General features: G+C 44.2%; 1 protein-coding gene across 2 annotated transcripts in view; it reads left to right on the top strand.

Annotated features, from left to right (window-relative positions):
- The window catches only part of LOC135544251 (serine/threonine-protein kinase PAK 3-like), a 75679-nt gene that overhangs the window by 48318 nt on the left and 2625 nt on the right, over nt 1–24736 (top strand). For both annotated transcript variants that reach the window (XM_064971716.1, XM_064971717.1), the window contains 6 exons: nt 1459–1507; nt 1669–1781; nt 9592–9709; nt 22788–22887; nt 23057–23253; nt 23355–23492. In XM_064971716.1, the coding sequence (XP_064827788.1) occupies nt 1459–1507; nt 1669–1781; nt 9592–9709; nt 22788–22887; nt 23057–23253; nt 23355–23492 (715 nt within the window). The remainder of the gene's footprint in view (nt 1–1458; nt 1508–1668; nt 1782–9591; nt 9710–22787; nt 22888–23056; nt 23254–23354; nt 23493–24736) is intronic.

Below are 24736 nucleotides of genomic sequence, written 5' to 3' on the forward strand. Positions count from 1 at the left end.
ATGGGTCTGTGTTATGTTCCTGGTTACAGCATTCACCATGGGTCTGTGTTATGTTCCTGGTTACAGCATTCACCATGGGTCTGTGTTATGTTCCTGGTTACAGCATTCACCATGGGTCTGTGTTATGTTCCTGGTTACAGCATTCACCATGGGTCTGTGTTATGTTCCTGGTTACAGCATTCACCATGGGTCTGTGTTATGTTCCTGGTTACAGCATTCACCATGGGTCTGTGTTATGTTCCTGGTTATATCATTCACCATGGGTCTGTGTTATGTTCCTGGTTACAGCATTCACCATGGGTCTGTGTTATGTTCCTGGTTACAGCATTCACCATGGGTCTGTGTTATGTTCCTGGTTACAGCATTCACCATGGGTCTGTGTTATATTCCTGGTTACAGCATTCACCATGGGTCTGTGTTATGTTCCTGGTTACAGCATTCACCCTGGGTCTGTGTTATGTTCCTGGTTATAGCATTCACCACGGGTCTGTGTTATGTCCCTGGTTACAGCATTCACCATGGGTCTGTGTTATGTTCCTGGTTACAGCATTCACCATGGGTCTGTGTTATGTTCCTGGTTACAGCATTCACCATGGGTCTGTGTTATGTTCCTGGTTACAGCATTCACCATGGGTCTGTGTTATGTTCCTTGTTACAGCATTCACCATGGGTCTGTGTTATGTTCCTGGTTATATCATTCACCATGGGTCTGTGTTATGTTCCTGGTTACAGCATTCACCATGGGTCTGTGTTATGTTCCTGGTTACAGCATTCACCATGGGTCTGTGTTATATTCCTGGTTACAGCATTCACCATGGGTCTGTGTTATGCTCATACAGAAATGAAAGCATCATAAAAACAAAGAGACGTTCAGTCAGTTATAAACCTGCCCCAGGATGAACCCGGGGATTAGCTTGTGACATTCTCCACATATGCAAGTGATATAATGTGCACATTATAGACTGTAGAGTCTTAAATCATGCAAGACATTTATGGATATCAGAGATGAAAGGTCATCTTATTGACAGGGTAATTACTCTTATTAGTTTTTACTGACCAAGGGACACTTGAGCTGCCTTTTCCAACAGCCAATTGTCAATGCTGCCCTCTGGTGGCCAAATGAAATGGTACTTGATCATTTATGAGAGGAAGCCAAAGAACTGCTTGTATTCAAATACATTCTGTAATTGTTTCTTTGAAGGAGATTCTTGTGTGAATAAAAAAAAATGGCAAATGTCCTCCAGGCTCTTGAGAGTTGGCATAACGCTAATATTATGGAGATGGGTACCGTGGAGAGACAGGTTTTGGAAGGAGCAAACAAGAAAGGCCTTTCACTGTACTTGTGGACAACAAAACGTAGAAACTTGAAACTTTGAGAGCTTGGGTGATCTGTTCTAACTCCTTGCATGAGAATTTGTTTCTATGTGGAACTAATGCGTTATTCTCTTGTTTCCTCAGGGCATCTGGCACTGTGTACACAGCCATTGACATTGCTACTGGCCAGGAGGTAAACTAACTTGACGACCACAGTCACTTCAGAAAATCATCCACATCTTATGCGTCTGTCACCCTACTGATTAGCCTTCTCTTCTGGCACATTAACTGTGTAATCTGCCAGAGCACTGAAGACACCATGTGGTGTCCTGTTTATGGTTGTTCCTCTGTCAGGTGGCCATTAAGCAGATGAACCTCCAACAGCAGCCTAAGAAGGAGCTGATCATCAACGAGATCCTGGTGATGAGGGAAAACAAAAACCCCAACATAGTCAACTACCTGGACAGGTGAGGCTCACACATACTGTGGTTGCCGATGGAGAAAACCACAGGTTTAGCAGCTACTGTAAATATGCAATGACTATACGGAATCTCTCTCTTCTCTGTCTGTAGTTACCTGGTAGGGACTAGTATACTTCATCTCTCTTCTCTGTCTGTAGTTACCTGGTAGGGACTAGTATACTTCATCTCTCTTCTCTGTTTGTAGTTACCTGGTAGGGACTAGTATACTTCATCTCTCTTCTCTGTCTGTAGTTACCTGGTAGGGACTAGTATACTTCATCTCTCTTCTCTGTTTGTAGTTACCTGGTAGGGACTAGTATACTTCATCTCTCTCTTCTCTGTCTGTAGTTACCTGGTAGGGACTAGTATACTTCATCTCTCTCTCCTCTGTCTGTAGTTACCTGGTAGGGACTAGTATACTTCATCTCTCTTCTCTGTCTGTAGTTACCTGGTAGGGACTAGTATACTTCACCTCTCTTCTCTGTCTGTAGTTACCTGGTAGGGACTAGTATACTTCATCTCTCTCTCCTCTGTCTGTAGTTACCTGGTAGGGACTAGTATACTTCATCTCTCTCTCCTCTGTCTGTAGTTACCTGGTAGGGACTAGTATACTTCATCTCTCTTCTCTGTCTGTAGTTACCTGGTAGGGACTAGTATACTTCATCTCTCTCTCTCTGTCTGTAGTTACCTGGTAGGGACTAGTATACTTCATCTCTCTCTCCTCTGTCTGTAGTTACCTGGTAGGGACTAGTATACTTCATCTCTCTCCTCTGTCTGTAGTTACCTGGTAGGGACTAGTATACTTCATCTCTCTCTCCTCTGTCTGTAGTTACCTGGTAGGGACTAGTATACTTCATCTCTCTCTCCTCTGTCTGTAGTTACCTGGTAGGGACTAGTATACTTCATCTCTCTCTCCTCTGTCTGTAGTTACCTGGTAGGGACTAGTATACTTCATCTCTCTTCTCTGTCTGTAGTTACCTGGTAGGGACTAGTATACTTCATCTCTCTCTCCTCTGTCTGTAGTTACCTGGTAGGGACTAGTATACTTCATCTCTCTCTCCTCTGTCTGTAGTTACCTGGTAGGGACTAGTATACTTCATCTCTCTCTCTTCTCTGTCTGTAGTTACCTGGTAGGGACTAGTATACTTCATCTCTCTCCTCTGTCTGTAGTTACCTGGTAGGGACTAGTATACTTCATCTCTCTCTCCTCTGTCTGTAGTTACCTGGTAGGGACTAGTATACTTCATCTCTCTCTCCTCTGTCTGTAGTTACCTGGTAGGGACTAGTATACTTCATCTCTCTCCTCTGTCTGTAGTTACCTGGTAGGGACTAGTATACTTCATCTCTCTTCTCTGTTTGTAGTTACCTGGTAGGGACTAGTATACTTCATCGCTCTCCTCTGTTTGTAGTTACCTGGTAGGGACTAGTATACTTCATCTCTCTCCTCTGTCTGTAGTTACCTGGTAGGGACTAGTATACTTCATCTCTCTCTCCTCTGTCTGTAGTTACCTGGTAGGGACTAGTATACTTCATCTCTCTCTCTGTCTCTGTCTGTAGTTACCTGGTAGGGACTAGTATACTTCATCTCTCTCTCCTCTGTCTGTAGTTACCTGGTAGGGACTAGTATACTTCATCTCTCTCTCTGTCTGTAGTTACCTGGTAGGGACTAGTATACTTCATCTCTCTCTCCTCTGTCTGTAGTTACCTGGTAGGGACTAGTATACTTCATCTCTCTCTCCTCTGTCTGTAGTTACCTGGTAGGGACTAGTATACTTCATCTCTCTCTCCTCTGTCTGTAGTTACCTGGTAGGGACTAGTATACTTCATCTCTCTCTCCTCTGTCTGTAGTTACCTGGTAGGGACTAGTATACTTCATCTCTCTCTTCTCTGTCTGTAGTTACCTGGTAGGGACTAGTATACTTCACCTCTCTCTCTCCTCTGTCTGTAGTTACCTGGTAGGGACTAGTATACTTCATCTCTCTCTCTGTCTGTCTGTAGTTACCTGGTAGGGACTAGTATACTTCATCTCTCTCTCCTCTGTCTGTAGTTACCTGGTAGGGACTAGTATACTTCATCTCTCTCTTCTCTGTCTGTAGTTACCTGGTAGGGACTAGTATACTTCATCTCTCTCTCTCTGTCTGTAGTTACCTGGTAGGGACTAGTATACTTCATCTCTCTCTCCTCTGTCTGTAGTTACCTGGTAGGGACTAGTATACCTTATCTCTCTCTCTTCTCTGTCTGTAGTTACCTGGTAGGGACTAGTATACTTCATCTCTCTCTCCTCTGTCTGTAGTTACCTGGTAGGGACTAGTATACTTCATCTCTCTCTCTTCTCTGTCTGTAGTTACCTGGTAGGGACTAGTATACCTTATCTCTCTCTCTTCTCTGTCTGTAGTTACCTGGTAGGGACTAGTATACTTCATCTCTCTCTTCTCTGTCTGTAGTTACCTGGTAGGGACTAGTATACTTCATCTCTCTCTTCTCTGTCTGTAGTTACCTGGTAGGGACTAGTATACTTCATCTCTCTCTTCTCTGTCTGTAGTTACCTGGTAGGGACTAGTATATTTCATCTCTCTCTTCTCTGTCTGTAGTTACCTGGTAGGGACTAGTATACTTCATCTCTCTCCTCTGTCTGTAGTTACCTTGTAGGGACTAGTATACTTCATCTCTCTCTCCTCTGTCTGTAGTTACCTGGTAGGGACTAGTATACTTCATCTCTCTCTCTTCTCTGTCTGTAGTTACCTGGTAGGGACTAGTATACTTCATCTCTCTCTCTTCTCTGTCTGTAGTTACCTGGTAGGGACTAGTATACTTCATCTCTCTCTTCTCTGTCTGTAGTTACCTGGTAGGGACTAGTATACTTCATCTCTCTCTCTCTGTCTGTAGTTACCTGGTAGGGACTAGTATACTTCATCTCTCTCTTCTCTGTCTGTAGTTACCTGGTAGGGACTAGTATATTTCATCTCTCTCTTCTCTGTCTGTAGTTACCTGGTAGGGACTAGTATACCTTATCTCTCTACTCTGTCTGTAGTTACCTGGTAGGGACTAGTATACTTCATATCGCTCTCCTCTGTTTGTAGTTACCTGGTAGGGACTAGTATACTTCATCTCTCTCCTCTGTCTGTAGTTACCTGGTAGGGACTAGTATACCTTATCTCTCTCTTCTCTGTCTGTAGTTACCTGGTAGGGACTAGTATACTTCATCTCTCTCCTCTGTCTGTAGTTACCTGGTAGGGACTAGTATACCTTATCTCTCTCTCCTCTGTTTGTAGTTACCTGGTAGGGACTAGTATACTTCATCTCTCTCTCCTCTGTCTGTAGTTAACTGGTAGGGACTAGTATACCTTATCTCTCTCTTCTCTGTCTGTAGTTACCTGGTAGGGACTAGTATACTTCATCTCTCTCCTCTGTCTGTAGTTACCTGGTAGGGACTAGTATACTTCATCTCCCTCTCTTCTCTGTCTGTAGTTACCTGGTAGGGACTAGTATACTTCATCTCTCTTCTCTGTTTATAGTTACCTGGTAGGGACTAGTATACTTCATCTCTCTTCTCTGTCTGTAGTTACCTGGTAGGGACTAGTATACCTTATCTCTCTCTCTTCTCTGTCTGTAGTTACCTGGTAGGGACTAGTATACTTCATCTCTCTCTCCTCTGTTTGTAGTTACCTGGTAGGGACTAGTATACTTCATCTCTCTTCTCTGTCTGTAGTTACCTGGTAGGGACTAGCATACTTCATCTCTCTTCTCTGTCTGTAGTTACCTGGTAGGGACTAGTATACTTCATCTCTCTCTCCTCTGTCTGTAGTTACCTGGTAGGGACTAGTATACCTTATCTCTCTCTTCTCTGTCTGTAGTTACCTGGTAGGGACTAGTATACTTCATCTCTCTCTCTCTGTCTGTAGTTACCTGGTAGGGACTAGTATACCTTATCTCTCTCTCTTCTCTGTCTGTAGTTACCTGGTAGGGACTAGTATACTTCATCTCTCTCTCCTCTGTTTGTAGTTACCTGGTAGGGACTAGTATACTTCATCTCTCTCTCCTCTGTCTGTAGTTAACTGGTAGGGACTAGTATACCTTATCTCTCTCTTCTCTGTCTGTAGTTACCTGGTAGGGACTAGTATACTTCATCTCTCTCCTCTGTCTGTAGTTACCTGGTAGGGACTAGTATACTTCATCTCCCTCTCTTCTCTGTCTGTAGTTACCTGGTAGGGACTAGTATACTTCATCTCTCTTCTCTGTTTATAGTTACCTGGTAGGGACTAGTATACTTCATCTCTCTCTCTCTGTTTGTAGTTACCTGGTAGGGACTAGTATATACCTTATCTCTCATCTCTTCTCTGTCTGTAGTTACCTGGTAGGGACTAGTATACTTCATCTCTCTCTCTGTCTGTAGTTACCTGGTAGGGACTGTCTGTCTGTAGTTACCTGGTAGGGACTAGTATACTTCATCTCTCTTCTCTGTTTGTAGTTACCTGGTAGGGACTAGTATACTTCTCTCTTCTCTGTTTGTAGTTACCTCTCTCATCTCTCTGTCTGTAGTTACCTGGTAGGGACTAGTATACTTCATCTCTCTCTCCTCTGTCTGTAGTTACCTGGTAGGGACTAGTATACTTCATCTCTCTCTCTCCTCTGTCTGTAGTTACCTGGTAGGGACTAGTATACTTCATCTCTCTCTTCTCTGTCTGTAGTTACCTGGTAGGGACTAGTATACTTCATCTCTCTCTCTCTCTCTGTCTGTTAGTTACCTGGTAGGGACTAGTATACTTCATCTCTCTCTCTTCTCTGTCTGTAGTTACCTGGTAGGGACTAGTATACTTCATCTCTCTCTTCTCTGTCTGTAGTTACCTGGTAGGGACTAGTATACTTCATCTCTCTCTTCTCTGTCTGTAGTTACCTGGTAGGGACTAGTATACCTTATCTCTCTACTCTGTCTGTAGTTACCTGGTAGGGACTAGTATACTTCATATCGCTCTCCTCTGTTTGTAGTTACCTGGTAGGGACTAGTATACTTCATCTCTCTCCTCTGTCTGTAGTTACCTGGTAGGGACTAGTATACTTCATCTCTCTCTTCTCTGTCTGTAGTTACCTGGTAGGGACTAGTATACTTCATCTCTCTCTTCTCTGTCTGTAGTTACCTGGTAGGGACTAGTATACCTTATCTCTCTCTCTCTGTCTGTAGTTACCTGGTAGGGACTAGTATACTTCATATCGCTCTCCTCTGTTTGTAGTTACCTGGTAGGGACTAGTATACTTCATCTCTCTCTCTTCTCTGTCTGTAGTTACCTGGTAGGGACTAGTATACTTCATCTCTCTCTTCTCTGTCTGTAGTTACCTGGTAGGGACTAGTATACTTCATCTCTCTCTTCTCTGTCTGTAGTTACCTGGTAGGGACTAGTATACTTCATCTCTCTCTTCTCTGTCTGTAGTTACCTGGTAGGGACTAGTATACCTTATCTCTCTCTTCTCTGTCTGTAGTTACCTGGTAGGGACTAGTATACCTTATCTCTCTCCTCTGTCTGTAGTTACCTGGTAGGGACTAGTATACTTCATCTCTCTCTCCTCTGTTTGTAGTTACCTGGTAGGGACTAGTATACTTCATCTCTCTCTCCTCTGTCTGTAGTTAACTGGTAGGGACTAGTATACCTTATCTCTCTCTTCTCTGTCTGTAGTTACCTGGTAGGGACTAGTATACTTCATCTCCCTCTCTTCTCTGTCTGTAGTTACCTGGTAGGGACTAGTATACTTCATCTCTCTCCTCTGTCTGTAGTTACCTGGTAGGGACTAGTATACTTCATCTCTCTTCTCTGTTTATAGTTACCTGGTAGGGACTAGTATACATTATCTCTCTCTCTTCTCTGTCTGTAGTTACCTGGTAGGGACTAGTATACTTCATCTCTCTCTCCTCTGTCTGTAGTTACCTGGTAGGGACTAGTATACCTTATCTCTCTTTCTCCTCTGTCTGTAGTTACCTGGTAGGGACTAGTATACTTCATCTCTCTCTCCTCTGTCTGTAGTTACCTGGTAGGGACTAGTATACTTCATCTCTCTCTCCTCTGTCTGTAGTTACCTGGTAGGGACTAGTATACTTCATCTCTCTCTCCTCTGTCTGTAGTTACCTGGTAGGGACTAGTATACTTCATCTCTCTCTCTCTGTCTGTAGTTACCTGGTAGGGACTAGTATACTTCATCTCTCTCTCCTCTGTCTGTAGTTACCTGGTAGGGACTAGTATACTTCATCTCTCTCTCTCTGTCTGTAGTTACCTGGTAGGGACTAGTATACCTTATCTCTCTCTCTTCTCTGTCTGTAGTTACCTGGTAGGGACTAGTATACTTCATCTCTCTCTCTCTGTCTGTAGTTACCTGGTAGGGACTAGTATACTTCATCTCTCTCTCCTCTGTTTGTAGTTACCTGGTAGGGACTAGTATACTTCATCTCTCTCTCCTCTGTTTGTAGTTTCCTGGTAGGGACTAGTATACCTTATCTCTCTCTCTTCTCTGTCTGTAGTTACCTGGTAGGGACTAGTATACCTTATCTCTCTCTCTTCTCTGTCTGTAGTTACCTGGTAGGGACTAGTATACCTTATCTCTCTCTCTTCTCTGTCTGTAGTTACCTGGTAGGGACTAGTATACTTCATCTCTCTCTCTCCTCTGTCTGTAGTTACCTGGTAGGGACTAGTATACTTCATCTCTCTCTCCTCTGTTTGTAGTTACCTGGTAGGGACTAGTATACTTCATCTCTCTCTCCTCTGTCTGTAGTTACCTGGTAGGGACTAGTATACCTTATCTCTCTCTCTTCTCTGTCTGTAGTTACCTGGTAGGGACTAGTATACTTCATCTCTCTCTCTCTGTCTGTAGTTACCTGGTAGGGACTAGTATACTTCATCTCTCTCTCTCTGTTTGTAGTTACCTGGTAGGGACTAGTATACTTCATCTCTCTCTCTCTGTCTGTAGTTACCTGGTAGGGACTAGTATACTTCATCTCTCTCTCCTCTGTTTGTAGTTACCTGGTAGGGACTAGTATACTTCATCTCTCTCTCTGTCTGTAGTTACCTGGTAGGGACTAGTATACTTCATCTCTCTCTCCTCTGTCTGTAGTTACCTGGTAGGGACTAGTATACTTCATCTCTCTCCTCTGTCTGTAGTTACCTGGTAGGGACTAGTATACTTCATCTCTCTCTCCTCTGTCTGTAGTTACCTGGTAGGGACTAGTATACTTCATCTCTCTTCTCTGTTTGTAGTTACCTGGTAGGGACTAGTATACTTCATCTCTCTCCTCTGTCTGTAGTTACCTGGTAGGGACTAGTATACTTCATCTCTCTCTCCTCTGTCTGTAGTTACCTGGTAGGGACTAGTATACTTCATCTCTCTCCTCTGTCTGTAGTTACCTGGTAGGGACTAGTATACTTCATCTCTCTCTCCTCTGTCTGTAGTTACCTGGTAGGGACTAGTATACTTCATCTCTCTCTCCTCTGTTTGTAGTTACCTGGTAGGGACTAGTATACTTACTCTCTCTCCTCTGTCTGTAGTTACCTGGTAGGGACTAGTATACCTTATCTCTCTTCTCTGTCTGTAGTTACCTGGTAGGGACTAGTATACTTCATCTCTCTCTCCTCTGTCTGTAGTTACCTGGTAGGGACTAGTATACTTCATCTCTCTCCTCTGTCTGTAGTTACCTGGTAGGGACTAGTATACCTTATCTCTCTCTCTTCTCTGTCTGTAGTTACCTGGTAGGGACTAGTATACTTCATCTCTCTCCTCTGTCTGTAGTTACCTGGTAGGGACTAGTATACTTCATCTCTCTCTCCTCTGTTTGTAGTTACCTGGTAGGGGATGAGCTATGGGTGGTGATGGAATACCTGGCTGGAGGTTCACTGACTGACGTGGTGACTGAGACCTGCATGGACGAGGGCCAGATCGCTGCAGTCTGCAGAGAAGTAAGACATTTAATGAGCCCTACATCAGACATTTTATGAGCCCTACATTAGACATTTAATGACCCCCACATTAATTTTTTGAGACCTACATTAGACATTTAATGAGCCCTACATTAGAATTTTTTGAGCCCTACATTAGACATGTAATGAGCCCTACATTAGACATTTTATTAGCCCTACATTAGACATGTAATGAGCCCTACATTAGAAATTTTATGAGACCTACATTAGACATTCTATGAGCCCTACATTAGACATGTAATGAGCCCTACATTAGACATGTAATGAGCCCTACATTAGACATGTAATGAGCCCTACATTAGACATTTAATGAGCCCTACATTAGACATTTAATGAGCCCTACATTAGACATTTAATGAGCCCTACATTAGACATTTAATCAGCCCTACATTAGACATTTTATGAGCCCTACATTAGACATTTTATGAGCCCTACATTAGACATTTAATGAGCCCTATATTAAACATTTTATGAGCCCTACATTAGACATGTAATGAGCCCTACATTAGACATTTTATTAGCCCTACATTAGACATGTAATGAGCCCTACATTAGAAATTTTATGAGACCTACATTAGACATTTAATGAGCCCTACATTAGACATTTAATGAGCCCTACATTAGACATTTTATGAGCCCTACATTAGACATTTAATGAGCCCTATATTAAACATTTTATGATTCCTACATTAGACATTTTATGAGCCCTACATTAGACATTTTGTGAGCCCTACATTAGACATTTAATGAGCCCTACATTAGACATTTAATGAGCCCTACATTAGACATTTAATGAGCCCTATATTAGACATTTTTTGAGCCCTACATTAGACATTTTTTGAGCCCTATATTAGACATTTAATGACCGCTACATTAGACATTTTATGAGCCCTACGTTAGACATTTTATGAGCCCTACATTAGACATTTAATGAGCCCTATATTAAACATTTTATGAGCCCTATATTAAACATTTTATGAGCCCTACATTAGACATTTTATGAGCCCAAGCCAAAAAAGCCTAAATAATTGTAGCATTAGGCTACTGCACATTACGCACGACAGAAAAACATAAAAGCCAATACATGTAGCCAGCTATACTCAGCAAAAAAAGAAATGTCCCTTTTTCAGGACCCTGTCTTTCAAAGATAATTAGTAAAAATCCAAATAACTCCAAATCCAAGTAAATCCAAGTACTGTGAGATGTCTAAGACAGCGCTACAGGGAGACAGGACGGACAGCAGATCGACCTCGCAGTGGCAGACCGTGTAACAACACCTGCACAGGATCGGTACATCCGAACATCACACCTGCGAGACAGGTACAGGATGGCAACAACAACTGCCCGAGTTACACCAGGAACGCACAATCCCTCCATCAGTGCTCAGACTGTCCACAATAGGCTGAGAGAGGCTGACTGAGGGCTTGTAGGCCTGTTGTAAAGCAGGTCCTCACCAGACATCCCCGGCAACAACGTCGCCTATGGGCACAAACCCGCCATCGCTGGACCAGGCAGGACTGGCAAGAAGTGCTGTTCATTGACGAGTCACGGTTTTGTCTCAGCAGGGGTGATGGACGTCGAAGGAATGAGCGTTACACAGAGGCCTGTATTCTGGAGCGGGATCAATTTGGAGGTGGAGGGTCCGTCATGGTCTGGGGCGGTGTGTCACGGCATCATCGGACTGAGCTTGTTGTCATTGCAGGCAATCTCAACGCTGTGCGTTACAGGGAAGACATCCTCCTCCCTCATGTGTTACCCTTCCTGCAGGCTCATCCTGACATGACCCTCCACTATGACAATGCCACCAGCCATACTGCTCGTTCTGTGCATTATTTCCTGCTTGACAGGAATGTCAGTGTTCTGCCATGGCCAGCAAAGAGCCTGGATCTCAATCCCATTGAACACGTCTGGGACCTGTTGGATCGGAGGGTGAGGGCGAGAGCCAGTCCCCCCAGAAATGTCAGGGAACTTGCAGGTGCTTTGGTGGAAGAGTAGGGTAACATCGCACAGCAAGAACTGGCAAATCTGGTGCAGTCCATGAGGAGTTGAAGCACTGCAGTACTTAATGCAGCTGGTGGCCACACCAGGTACTGACTGTTACTTTTGATTTTGTCCTCCCCCTTTGTTCAGGGACACATTATTCCATTTCTGTTCGTCACATGTCTGTGGAACATGTTCAGTTTATGTCTCCGTTGTTCACATGTTAAGTTTGCTGAAAATGAACGCAGTTGACAGTGAGAGGACGTTTCTTTTTTTGCTGAGTTCAAATGCTCCTGGGTAAATGAATGAAACTAGATCCAGTAGGCGTATCGTTTTGAGTGTGGACTCTTACTGTGCTGTATTGTATTATACTGTATTATATGGATTGGAATTATGCATATCATTCAAACCATGATAAAGCAGAAGAGAACATGTGATTCTGGTGAACATGTGATTCTGGTGCAACACACGCGGCCTACAAAGTTACAAGTATAGGCTAGCGAATTTGATTTTCATTTTGAAATATAATAGGGCCTATTTGTATGATTAGTAGGCTGACGCATATACAGTTGAAGTCAGAAGTTTACGTACACCTTAGCCAAATACATTTAAACTCAGTTTTTCACAATTACTGACATTTAATCCAAGTAAAAATTCCCTGTCTTAGGTCAGTCAGGATCACCACTTTTTTTTAGAATGTGAAATGTCAGAATAATAGTGGAGAGAATTATTTATTTCAGCTTTTATTTCTTTCATCACATTCCCAGTGGGTCAGAAATGTGCATACACCCAAATAGTACTTGGTAGCATTGCCTTTAAATTGTTTAACACGGGTCAAACATTTCAGGTAGCCTTCCACAAGCTTCCCACAATAATTTGGGTGAATTTTAGACCATTCCTCCTGATAGAGCTGGTGTAACTGAGTTAGGCCATTTTGCCACAACTTTGGAAGTATGCTTGGGGTCATTGTCCATTTGGAAGACCCATTTGCGACCAAACTTTAACTTGTGACTTGAGATGTGTCTTCAATATATCCACCTAATCCCCCTCCTCATGATGCTATCTATTTTGTGAAGTGCACCAGTCCCTCCTGCAGCAAAGCAGCCCCACAACATGATGCTGCCACCCCGGTGCTACACGGTTTGGATGGTGTTCTTCGGCTTGCAAGCCTCCCTCTTTTTCCTCCAATCCTAACAATGATCATTATGGCCAAACAGTTCTATTTTTGTTTCATCAGACCAGAGGACATTTCTCCAAAAAGTATGATCTTTGTCCCCATGTGCAGTTGCAAACCGTAGTCTTGCTTTTTTATGGCGGTTTTGGAGCAGTGGCTTCTTCCTTGCAAAGCAGCCTATCAGGTTATGTAGATATAGGACTCATTTGTACTGTGGATATAGAATCTTTTGTACCTGTTTCCTCCAGCATCTTCATAAGGTCCTTTGCGGTTGTTCTGGGATTGATTTGCACTTTTCACACCAAAGTACGTTCATCTCTAGGAGACAAAACGTGTCTCCTTCCTGAGTGGTATGATGGCTGCGTGGTCCCATGGTGTTTATACTTGCGTACTATTGTTTATACAGATGAACGTGGTACCTTTAGGCATTTGGAAATTGCTCCCAAGGAAGAACCAGACTTGTGGAGTTCTACAATCTTTTTCTGAGGTCTTGGCTGATTTCTTTGGATTTTCCCATGATGTCAAGCAAAGAGGCACTGAGTTTGAAGGTAGGCCTTGAAATACATCCACAGGTACACCTCCAGTTGACTTAAATGATGTCAATTAGCCTATCAGAAGCTTCTAAAGCCATGACATAATTTTCTGGAATTTTCCAAGCTGTTTAAAGGCACAGTCAACTTAGTGTATGTAAACTTCTGACCCACTGGAATTGTGATACAGTGAATTATAAGTGAAATAATCTGTGTCATGCACAAAGTAGATGTTCTAACCGACTTGCCTAAACTATAGTTTGTTAACAAGACATTTGTGGAGTGGTTGAAAAACTAGTTTTAATGACCCCAACCTAAGTGTATGTAAACTTCCGACTTCAACTGTATACCTTTCATAATATTTCCCCTAATGTTATTAGCCATCTCCTCTTTCTCTCTCTATTGTTGCTTCAATCCTTCATCGCTTTCAACAGTTAAATTAAATATGTTTCGTTGTCCTTATATTCATCATTCTAATGACCCCCATGAATAATATAGGACTAGAACTAGATGCAGAAGGCTTTCACTTCTCTTCAGGAAGATTGAAGGGTTATGGGTCTGAATAAATGACTGCTACGGCCTACCGTCATCACGGGTTCACTCTTCTTTCAATCTACCCGTGAGTTCTATTGGCTGTTTGTATTTAACATCCAGCAAGCAAGAGCATTCGTCCCTCTTCAAATAGTCTACCGGTATAATAAATGCAAACATTCTTTTTCCCATCAAGCTATTCTAGTCTGGCTCTTCCTGCATGGGACTCAAGAGCTAAGGAGAGTTTTTTAAAGAGAAGCAGGAGGTGAGTGCATATTGCACAAGAGACAGAGGCTATAAGTTAGAAGCTCATTATGCATAACGCATCATTCATTAGCTGAAAGAGGAGGCTAGGACATATACGGTATATCAATCTTTAACAGGATGATCTATTTTGGATGCAATTTGAATGGAATTGATGGAGAGAGAGACTGCTCACACATGCTCTGATTTAAAGCATCTATTTTCAAGTGATAGGCTGTTTTAAAACTCTGCAGCTGCAATTAAATATGGTGAACCCCGAAAGCCAGAAGGAGATGTGAAATTGAGACACGCATTTGGACCTTACAGTCGTATAGGCTATGCTGCAGCCAATGGTCTACCTGTCACGACATAACGTCACCATGGTGAGATGCTAGGTCTACCTGTCACAAGACATAACGTCACCATGGTGAGATGCTAGGTCTACCTGTCACAAGAAATAACGTCACCATGGTGAGATGCTAGGTCTACCTGTCACAAGAAATAACGTCACCATGGTGAGATGCTAGGTCTACCTGTCACAAGAAATAACGTCACCATGGTGAGATGCTAGGTCTACCTGTCACAAGAAATAACGTCACCATGGTGAGATGCTAGGTCTACCTGTCACAAGACATAACGTCACCATGGGGAGATGCTAGGTCTACCTGTCACAAGACATAACGTCACCATGGTGAGATGCTAGGTCTACCTGTCACAAGAAATAACGTCACCATGGTGAGATGCTAGGTCTACCTGTCACAAGAAATAACGTCACCATGGTGAGATGCTAGGTCTACCTGTCACAAGAAATAACGTCACCATGGTGAGATGCTAGGTCTACCTGTCACAAGAAATAACGTCACCATGGTGAGATGCTAGGTCTACCTGTCACAAGAAATAACGTCACCATGGTGAGATGCTAGGTCTACCTGTCACAAGAAATAACGTCACCATGGTGAGATGCTAGGTCTACCTGTCACAAGAAATAACGTCACCATGGTGAGATGCTAGGTCTACCTGTCACAAGAAATAACGTCACCATGGTGAGATGCTAGGTCTACCTGTCACAAGAAATAACGTCACCATGGTGAGATGTTAGGTCTACCTGTCACAAGAATTAACGTCACCATGGTGAGATGCTAGGCCTACCTGTCACAAGACATAACGTCAACATGGTGAGATGCTAGGTCTACCTGTCACAAGACATAACGTCACCATGGTGAGATGCTAGGTCTACCTGTCACAAGACATAATGTCACCATGGTGAGATGCTAGGTCTACCTGTCACAAGAAATAACGTCACCATGGTGAGATGCTAGGTCTACCTGTCACAATAAATAACGTCACCATGGTGAGATGCTAGGTCTACCTGTCACAAGAAATAACGTCACCATGGTGAGATGCTAGGTCTACCTGTCACAAGAAATAACGTCACCATGGTGAGATGCTAGGTCTACCTGTCACAAGAAATAACGTCACCATGGTGAGATGCTAGGTCTACCTGTCACAAGAAATAACGTCACCATGGTGAGATGCTAGGTCTACCTGTCACAAGAAATAACGTCACCATGGTGAGATGCTAGGTCTACCTGTCACAAGACATAACGTCACCATGGTGAGATGCTAGGTTTACCTGTCACAAGACATAACGTCACCATGGTGAGATGCTAGGTCTACCTGTCACAAGACATAACGTCACCATGGTGAGATGCTAGGTCTACCAGTCACAAGAAATAACGTCACCATGGTGAGAAAGGTCTACATGCATTGAGAAGTGCTCCATACTGAGATGAGCTCTCCCACCCTGAGCGTTGATTCATCATGCAGAGGCCATAGAGAAGCCAGATTTCAACATTGCATGTACTTAATCAGTTCCATTTCACGCCATGCTGTTCATATAAATAACTTTACCGGTTTCTCACCATTATTTATCCCGGGAAAAGGGTGTGGTTTTGGGCTGTAAACTCGGTAAGTCTCAGTAACCGTGTTTCTGCAATTCAAACCTAGTTACCACCCCTCAGTGACAGACCTCTACTGTCAACCCCTTACCAGTTACTACCCATCAGTGACAGTCCTCTACTGTCAACCCCTTACCAGTTACCACCCCTAGTGGCAGTCTTCTACTGTCAACCCCTTACCACTTACCACCCCTCAGTGACAGACCTCCACTATCAACCCCTTACCAGATACTACCCCTCAGTGGCAGTCCTCTACTGTCAACCCCTTACCAGTTACTACCCCTCAGTGACAGTCCTCTATTGTCAACCTGATCGTGGACTACAGGAAAAGGAGGGCCCGTGGACACTCCCATTCACATGGACGGGGCTATAATGGAGGGGGTTGAGAGCTTCCAACATTACCAACAAACTATCATGGTCCAAACACAGGGCACGACAATGCCTATTCTCCCTCAGGAGACTGAAAAGATTTGGCATGGGTCCTTAGATCCTCAAAACGTTCTACAGCTGCCCCATCGAGAGGATCCTGACTGGTTGCACCGGGGCTGATGTACTGGGCCATCACCGGGGCCAAGCTTCCTGCCATCCAGGACCTCTATACCAGGCGGTGTCAGAGGAAGGCCCTAAAAATGGTCAAAGACTCCAGCCACCCTAGTCATAGACTGTTCTCTCTGCTACCGCACGGAAAGTGGTACCGGAGCACCAAGTCTAGGTCCAAGAGGTTTCTAAACAGCTCTACCCCCAAGCCATAAGACTCCTCAACATCTAATCAAATGGCTTTTACAGACTATTTGCATTGCCCCAACCCCACATTTACGCGGCTGCTAACAGGTGCCCCCACACATTGAGTCTGTACCGGTACCCTCTGTATATAGTCTCGCTATTGTTATTTTACTACTGCTCTTTAATTATTTGTTATTATTTATTACTTTTATTAATTTTTAGGTATTTTCTTAAAACTGCATTGTTGGTTAAGGGCTTCTAAGTAAGCATTTCACTGTAAGGTGTTGTTGTATTCAAGGCATGTGACAAATACAATTTGATTTGATTTGGAACCTCTGTCCTCTCCACTGTAACCTCTGCCTTCTCCACTGTAACCTCTGCCTTCTCCACTGTAACCTCTGCCTTCTCCACTGTAACCTCTGCCTTCTCCACTGTAACCTCTGCCTTCTCCACTGTAACCTCTGTCTTCTCCACTGTTCATATTAAATATCAATCAAATGTATTTATAAAGCCCTTTTCACATCAGCTGATGTCACAAAGTGCTGTAAAGAGAGAGTTGAAAACAGCAGGTCTGGGACAGGTAGCACGTCTCGTGAACAGGTCAGAGTTCCATAGCCGCAGGCAGAACAGTTGAAACTGGAGCAGCAGCACGGCCAAGTGGACTGGGGACAGCAAGGAGTGAGAGAGAGAGAGAGTGAATTAGAGAGGGCATACTTAAATTCACACAGGACACCGGATAAGACAGGAGAAATACTCCAGATATAACAGACTGACCCTAGCCCCCCGAGATATAAACTACTGCAGCATAAATACTGGAGGCTGAGACAGGAGCGGTCGGGAGACACTGTGGCCCCCCAAACAGGCAGGATATAACCCCACCCACTTTGCCAAAGCACAGCCCCCACACCCTAGAAGGATCTTTTCAACCACCAACTTAGCATGCTGAGACAAGGCCGAGTATAGCCCACAACGATCTCTGCCACGGCACAACCCAATGGGGGGCGCCAACCCGGACAGGAAGATCACGTCAGTGACTCAACCCACTCAAGTGACGCACCCCCCCTAGGGACGGCATGGAAGAGCACCAGTAAGCCAGTGACTCAGCCCCTGTACTAGGGTTAGAGGCAGAGAATCCCAGTGGAGAGAGGGGAATCGGCCAGGCAGAGACAGCAAGGGCGGTTCGTTACTCCAGTGCCTTTCCGTTCACCTTCACACTCCTGGGGCTGACTACACTCAATCATAGGACCTTCTGAAGAGTAAAGTCTTAAAGGTTGAGACCGAGTCTGTGTCTCTCACATGGATAGGCAGACCATTCCATAAAAATTGAGCTCTATAGGAGAAAGCCCTGCCTCCAGCTGTTTGCTTTGAAATTCTAGGGACAGTAAGGAGGCCTGCATCTTGTGACCATAGCGTACGTGTAGGTATGTACAGCAGGACCAAATCGGAAAGATGGGTAGGAGCAAGCCCATGTAATGCTTTGTAGGTTAACTTCTTGCGTCGAGCAATCCGGGATCCTATTTATAGCCTCAAGCTCATTAGCATAACGCAACGTTAACTATTCATGAAAATCGCAAATGAAATGAAATAAATATATTTGCTCTCAAGCTTAGACTTTTGTTAACAACACTGTCATGTCAGATTTTCAAAATATGCTTTTCAACCATAGCTAAACAAGCATTTGTGTAAGAGTATTGATAGCTAGCATAGCTATATGCCTAGAATTCAGCCAGCAACATTTTCACAAAAACAAGAAAATCATTCAAATAAAATAATTTACCTTTGAAGAACTTCAGATGTTTTCAATGAGGAGACTCTCAGTTAGATAGCAAATGTTCAGTTTTTCAAAAAATATTATTTGTGTAGGACAAATCGCTCCGTTTTGTTCACGTTTGGCTATGAAAAAAACCTGTATCCAGTTATAGCCTCAAGCTCATTAGCATAACGTAACGTTAACTATTTATGAAAATCGCAAATGAAATGAAATGAATGTGCTAGCTCTCAAGCTTAGCCTTTTCTTAACAACACTGTCATCTCAGATTTTCAAAATATGCTTTTGAACCATAGCAAAACAAGCATTTGTGTAAGAGTATTGATAGCTAGCGTAGCATTTAGCGTAGCATTTAGCGGGCAACATTTGCACAAAAACCAGAAAAGGATTCAAATAAAATCATTTACCTTTGAAGAACTTCGGATGTTTTCAATGAGGAGACTCTCAGTTAGATAGCAAATGTTCAGTTTTTCCTGAAATATTCTTTGTGCAAGAGAAATCGCTCCGTTTTGTTCATCACGTTTGAGTACCAAAAAAAACAAAAATTCAGTCATCAAAACGGCGAACTGTTTTCCAAATGAACTCCATAATATCGACTGAAACACGGCAAACGCTGTTTAGAATCAATCCTCAAGGTGTTTTTCACATATCTCTTCATTGATATATCGTTCGTGGATGTCTACTTTCTTCTCTGAATCGCTTGGAAAAAGACGTGCAGTTGAAGATGACGCACCAATTTCGACACCGGGCGGACACCTGGCAAATGTAGTCTCTTATGGTCAATCTTCCAATGATATGCCTACAAATACGTCACAATGCTGCAGACACCTTGGGGAGACGATAGATCGGGCAGGCTCATTCCTTGCGCATTCACAGCCATATAAGGAGACAATGAAAAACAGAGCCTCAAAAATCCTGCTCATTTCCTGTTTGAAGTTTCATCTTGGTTTCGCCTGTAGCATCAGTTCTGGGGCACTCACAGACAATATCTTTGCAGTTTTGGAAACGTCAGAGTGTTCTCTTTCCAAAGCATCTTTTTGTGACAAAATATTGCGCTTAAAACGGGCATGTTTTTTATCCAATAATGAAATAGCGCCCCCATAGATGTAAGAGGTTAACAGTAAAACACCTTGAAATCAGCCCTTGCCTTAACAAGAAGCCTGTGTAGAAAGGCTAGCACTGGAGTAATATGATCACATTTTTTTGTTCTAGTCTAGATTCTAGCAGCCTTATTTAGCACTAACTGAAGTTTATTTAGTGCTTTATCCAGGTAGCCGGAAAGTAGATGTCACACCCTGAGCTTTTTATGTCTCTATTTTGGTTTGGTCAGGGTGTGATTTGGTTGGCCATTCTATGTTTTGTATTTCTTTGTTTTGGCCGGGTATGGTTCTCAATCAGGGACAGCTGTCTATCGTTGTCTCTGATTGGGAACCATACTTAGGCAGCCCTCCCACCTGTGATTGGGGATAGTTAACTTTGTGGCACATAGCCCTTAAGCTTCGCAGTTGTTTTGTATTGTTTATTGTTTTTGTCGGCGTCATTTCTAATAAAGGGAATATGTATGCTCACCACGCTGCGCTTTGGTCCTCTTCTTCAGACGCTCGTGACAGAACTACCCACCACCAAGGGACCAAGCAGCGTGGTCAGGAGGAGAGGACACGACGGAAACCTAAGAGGCATCCCCAAAATATATATATATTTTTTTGGGGGGGGGCAGGTGATGTGGGCATCGTTAATGAGGCCATTTGAGCTAGGAGTGGTTGGCAGTGGAGAGGGAGAAGGAGTTTGGAGGGGTTGGAGTGTGGAGCAAGACAGTCGCTTTGAGGAGCATGTGACCCAGGCACCATGCTTTGCGGTTACACGTACTGTGTCGCCGGTACGCATCCACAGCCCAGTGCGTCCTGTGCCAGCGCCCCGCAGTTGCCGGGCTAGGGTAATCATCCAACCAGAATGGGCTGTGCCAGCTCTGCGCTCCAGACCTCCGCTGCATCTCCACAGCCCAGTATATCCTGTGCCAGTTCCACGCATCCGGTCTCCTGTACATCTGCCCAACCCGGTAAGCCCTGTGCCAGCTCTACGCACTAAGCCTCCTCTATGTCTCCCCAGCCTGGCGAGTCCTGTGCCTGCTCCCAGAGCCAGGCCTCCTGTGTGTCTCTCCACTCCAGTGATGATCCATGGCCAGAAGCCTCCAGTGATGATCCATGGTACGAAGCCTCTAGTGATGATCCATGGCACGAATAAAGCCTCTCTTAAAAAGCCAAACCTTGACCCAGAAAATATAAAATAACGTGATGATCCCTGGCACGAAGCCTCCAGTGATGATCCATGGCACGAAGCCCCCAACGACTGCCTCCAGTCCGGAGCCTCCAGAGACGGTCTCCATTCCGGGGCCCACAGAGACAGTCTCCAGTCCGGGGCCTGCAGCGAGGGTGCCCAGTCCGGGGCCCGCAGCGAGGGTCCCCACACCAGAGGTGCCACCAAAGCGGGGTGAGCCAGAGGTGGAGCAGGGTCTACGTCCAGCACCAGAGCCGCCACCGCGGATAGATGCCCACCCAGACCCTCCCCTATAGGTTCAGGTTTTGCGGCTGGAGTCCGCACCTTTGGGGGGAGGGAGGGGTACTGTCACGCCCTGTCCTTAGAGCTTTTAATGTATCTATTTTGGTTTCGTCAGGGTGTGATTTGGGTGGGCATTTTATGTTCTATTTTCTATGATTTGTATTTCTTTGTTTTGGCTGGGTATGGTTCTCAATCAGGGACAGCTGTCTATCGTTGTCTCTGATTGGGAACCATACTTAGGCAGCCCTTTTTCCCACCTGTGATTGTGGGTAGTTTGTGGCACATAGCCCTTAAGCTTCACGGTTGTTTTGTGTTTTATTGTTTTTGTCGGCGTCATTTCTAATAAAGGGAATATGTACGCTCACCACTCTGCGCTTTGGTCCTCTTCTTCAGACGGCTGTGACAGTAGAGCATTGCAGTAGTCTAACCTAGAAGTGACAAAAGCTTGTATTAATTTTTGTGCATCATTTTTGGACAGAAAGTTTCAGATTTTTGCAATGTTGTTATGTAGATGTGAAAAGCTGTCCTTGAAACAGTCTTGATATGTTCGTCAAGAGAGACCAGGGTCCAGAGTAATGCCGAGGTCCTTCACAGTTTTATTTGAGACAACTGTACAACCATCAAGATTAATTGACATATTCAATATCTCTTTTTTTCTTGGGACCTAGAACAAGCATCTCTGTTTTGTCCGAGTTTAAAAGTAGAAGATTTGCCGCCATCACTTCCTTATGTCTGAAACACAGGCTTCCAAGAAAGGCAATTTTGGGGTTTCACCATTTTTCATCGACATGTACAGCTGTGCGTCGTACGCATAGCAGTGAAAGTTAACATTATGATTCAGAATGACACCACCAAGAGGTAAAATATATAGTGAAAACAATAGTGGTCCTAAAACAGAGCCTTGAGGAACACCGGAATGTACTGTTGATTTATCGGAGGACAAACCATCCACAGAGACAAACTGATATCTTTCCGACAGATAAGATCTAAACCAGGCCAGAACTTGTCCGTGTTGACCAATTTGGGTTTCCCATCTCTCCAAAAGAATGTGGTGATCGATGGTATCAAAAGCAGCACTAAGGTCTAGGAGCACAAGGACAGATGCAGAGTCATTTACCACCTTTACAAGTGCAGTCTCAGTGCTATGATGGGTCTAAAGCAGGATTAAGCATGTTATATACATTGTTTGTCTTCAGGAAGGCAGTGAGTTGCCGTGCAACAGCTTTTTCTAAAATTTGAGAGGAATGGAAGGTTCGATATAGGCCGATTAGTTATTTTATATTTTCTGGGTCAAGGTTTGGCTTTTTAAGAGAGGCTTTATTCGTGCCACTTTAGTGAGTTTGGTACACATCCGGTGGATAGAGAGCCGTTTATTATGTTCAACATAGGAGATCCAAGCACAGGAAGCAGCTCTTTCAGTAGTTTAGTTGGAATAGGGTCCAGTATGCAGCTTGAAGGTTTAGAGGCCATGATTATTTTCATCAATGTGTCAAGAGATATAGTACTAAAAAACTTGGTTCAGAGATCAAGGCTTTTGTGGTTATTTTAAAGATCTTAATTGGGAGAACTGTGTCTGTGTCTCCACTCTCTACAGTGTCTGCAGGCTCTGGACTTCCTGCACTCCAACCAGGTGATCCACAGAGACATCAAGAGTGACAACATCCTGCTGGGCATGGACGGCTCAGTCAAGCTCAGTAAGTCACCTCACCAGTAGGGGACAGGCAGGGACCAGGGTGGAATGATGCAGTCAATGGTATGTTGGTAGAGAGAGTCATGTGGAAATGGATGGGATTGGGGGAAAGAGTCATGTGGGAAATGAGTGGAGTTGAAAACAATGTCTGACGTGTTTCTCTCTCCCTGCAGCCGACTTTGGGTTCTGTGCCCAGATCACCCCAGAGCAGAACAAGCGAAGCACCATGGTGGGCACGCCCTATTGGATGGCACCCGAGGTCGTGACCCGTAAGGCCTATGGGCCCAAGGTGGACATCTGGTCCCTGGGTATCATGGCTATAGAGATGGTGGAGGGAGAACCTCCCTACCTGAATGAGAACCCTCTCAGGGTAAGACTGAAACACACCATCTACACTACACACACCTCCAGGGATATACTATTTGATCAGTAACTGATTGACCCTCTCCACCCCTCTTTCCATCTCCTCAGGCTCTGTACCTAATCGCCACCAACGGGACTCCAGAGCTGCAGAACCCTGAGCGTCTGACCTCCGTGTTTAGAGACTTCCTCAACCGCTGCCTGGAGATGGACGTGGACCGCAGAGGCTCAGCCAAGGAGCTCCTCCAGGTACACAACAACCCCACCCTGACCACCAAAACATAACCTATGTAAACCTGACCCCTCTAACATAAACCAACCCTGACCACTCTAGCATAACCCAACCCTGACCACTCTAGCATAACCCAACCCTGACCACTCTAGCATAACCCAAAGCTGACCACTAACATAACCCTAACCTAAACCTGACCACTCTAACATAACCCTAACCTAAACCTGACCAATCTAACATAACCCTAACCTATACCTGACCACTCTAACATAACCCTAACCTAAACCTGACCACTCTAACATAACCCAAAGCTGACCACTAACATAACCCTAACCTAAACCTGACCAATCTAACATAACCCTAACCTAAACCTGACCAATCTAACATAACCCTAACCTAAACCTGACCAATCTAACATAACCCAAAGCTGACCACTAACATAACCCTAACCTAAACCCAACCACTCTAACATAACCCAATCCTGACCACTCTAGCATAACCCAATCCTGACCACTCTAACATAACACAATCCTGACCACTCTAACATAACCCAATCCTGACCACTCTAACATAACCCAATCCTGACCACTCTAGCATAACCCAATCCTGACCACTCTAACATAACACAATCCTGACCACTCTAACATAACCCAATCCTGACCACTCTAACATAACCCAATCCTGACCACTCTAACATAACCCAATCCTGACCACTCTAACATAACCCAATCCTGACCACTCTAACATAACCCAATCCTGACCACTCTAACATAACACAATCCTGACCACTCTAACATAACCCAACCCCCAATGACCACTCTAACATAACCCAATCCATAACCCAATCCTGACCACTCTAACATAACACAATCCTGACCACTCTAACATAACCCAACCCTGACCACTCTAACATAACCCAATCCTGACCACTCTAACATAACCCAATCCTGACCACTCTAACATAACCCAATCCTGACCACTCTAACATAACCCAATCCTGACCACTCTAACATAACCCAACCCTGACCACTCTAACATAACCCTGACCACTCTAACATAACCCAATCCTGACCACTCTAACATAACCCAATCCTGACCACTCTAACATAACCCAATCCTGACCACTCTAACATAACCCAATCCTGACCACTCTGACATAACCCAACCCTGACCACTCTAACATAACCCTATCCTAAACCTGACCACTCTAACATAACCCAACCCTGACCACTCTGACATAACCCTAAATCTGACCCCTCTA

This window comes from Oncorhynchus masou, chromosome 8 (genome assembly GCF_036934945.1).
Source record: "Oncorhynchus masou masou isolate Uvic2021 chromosome 8, UVic_Omas_1.1, whole genome shotgun sequence".
NCBI classification, from domain to species: domain Eukaryota; kingdom Metazoa; phylum Chordata; class Actinopteri; order Salmoniformes; family Salmonidae; genus Oncorhynchus; species Oncorhynchus masou.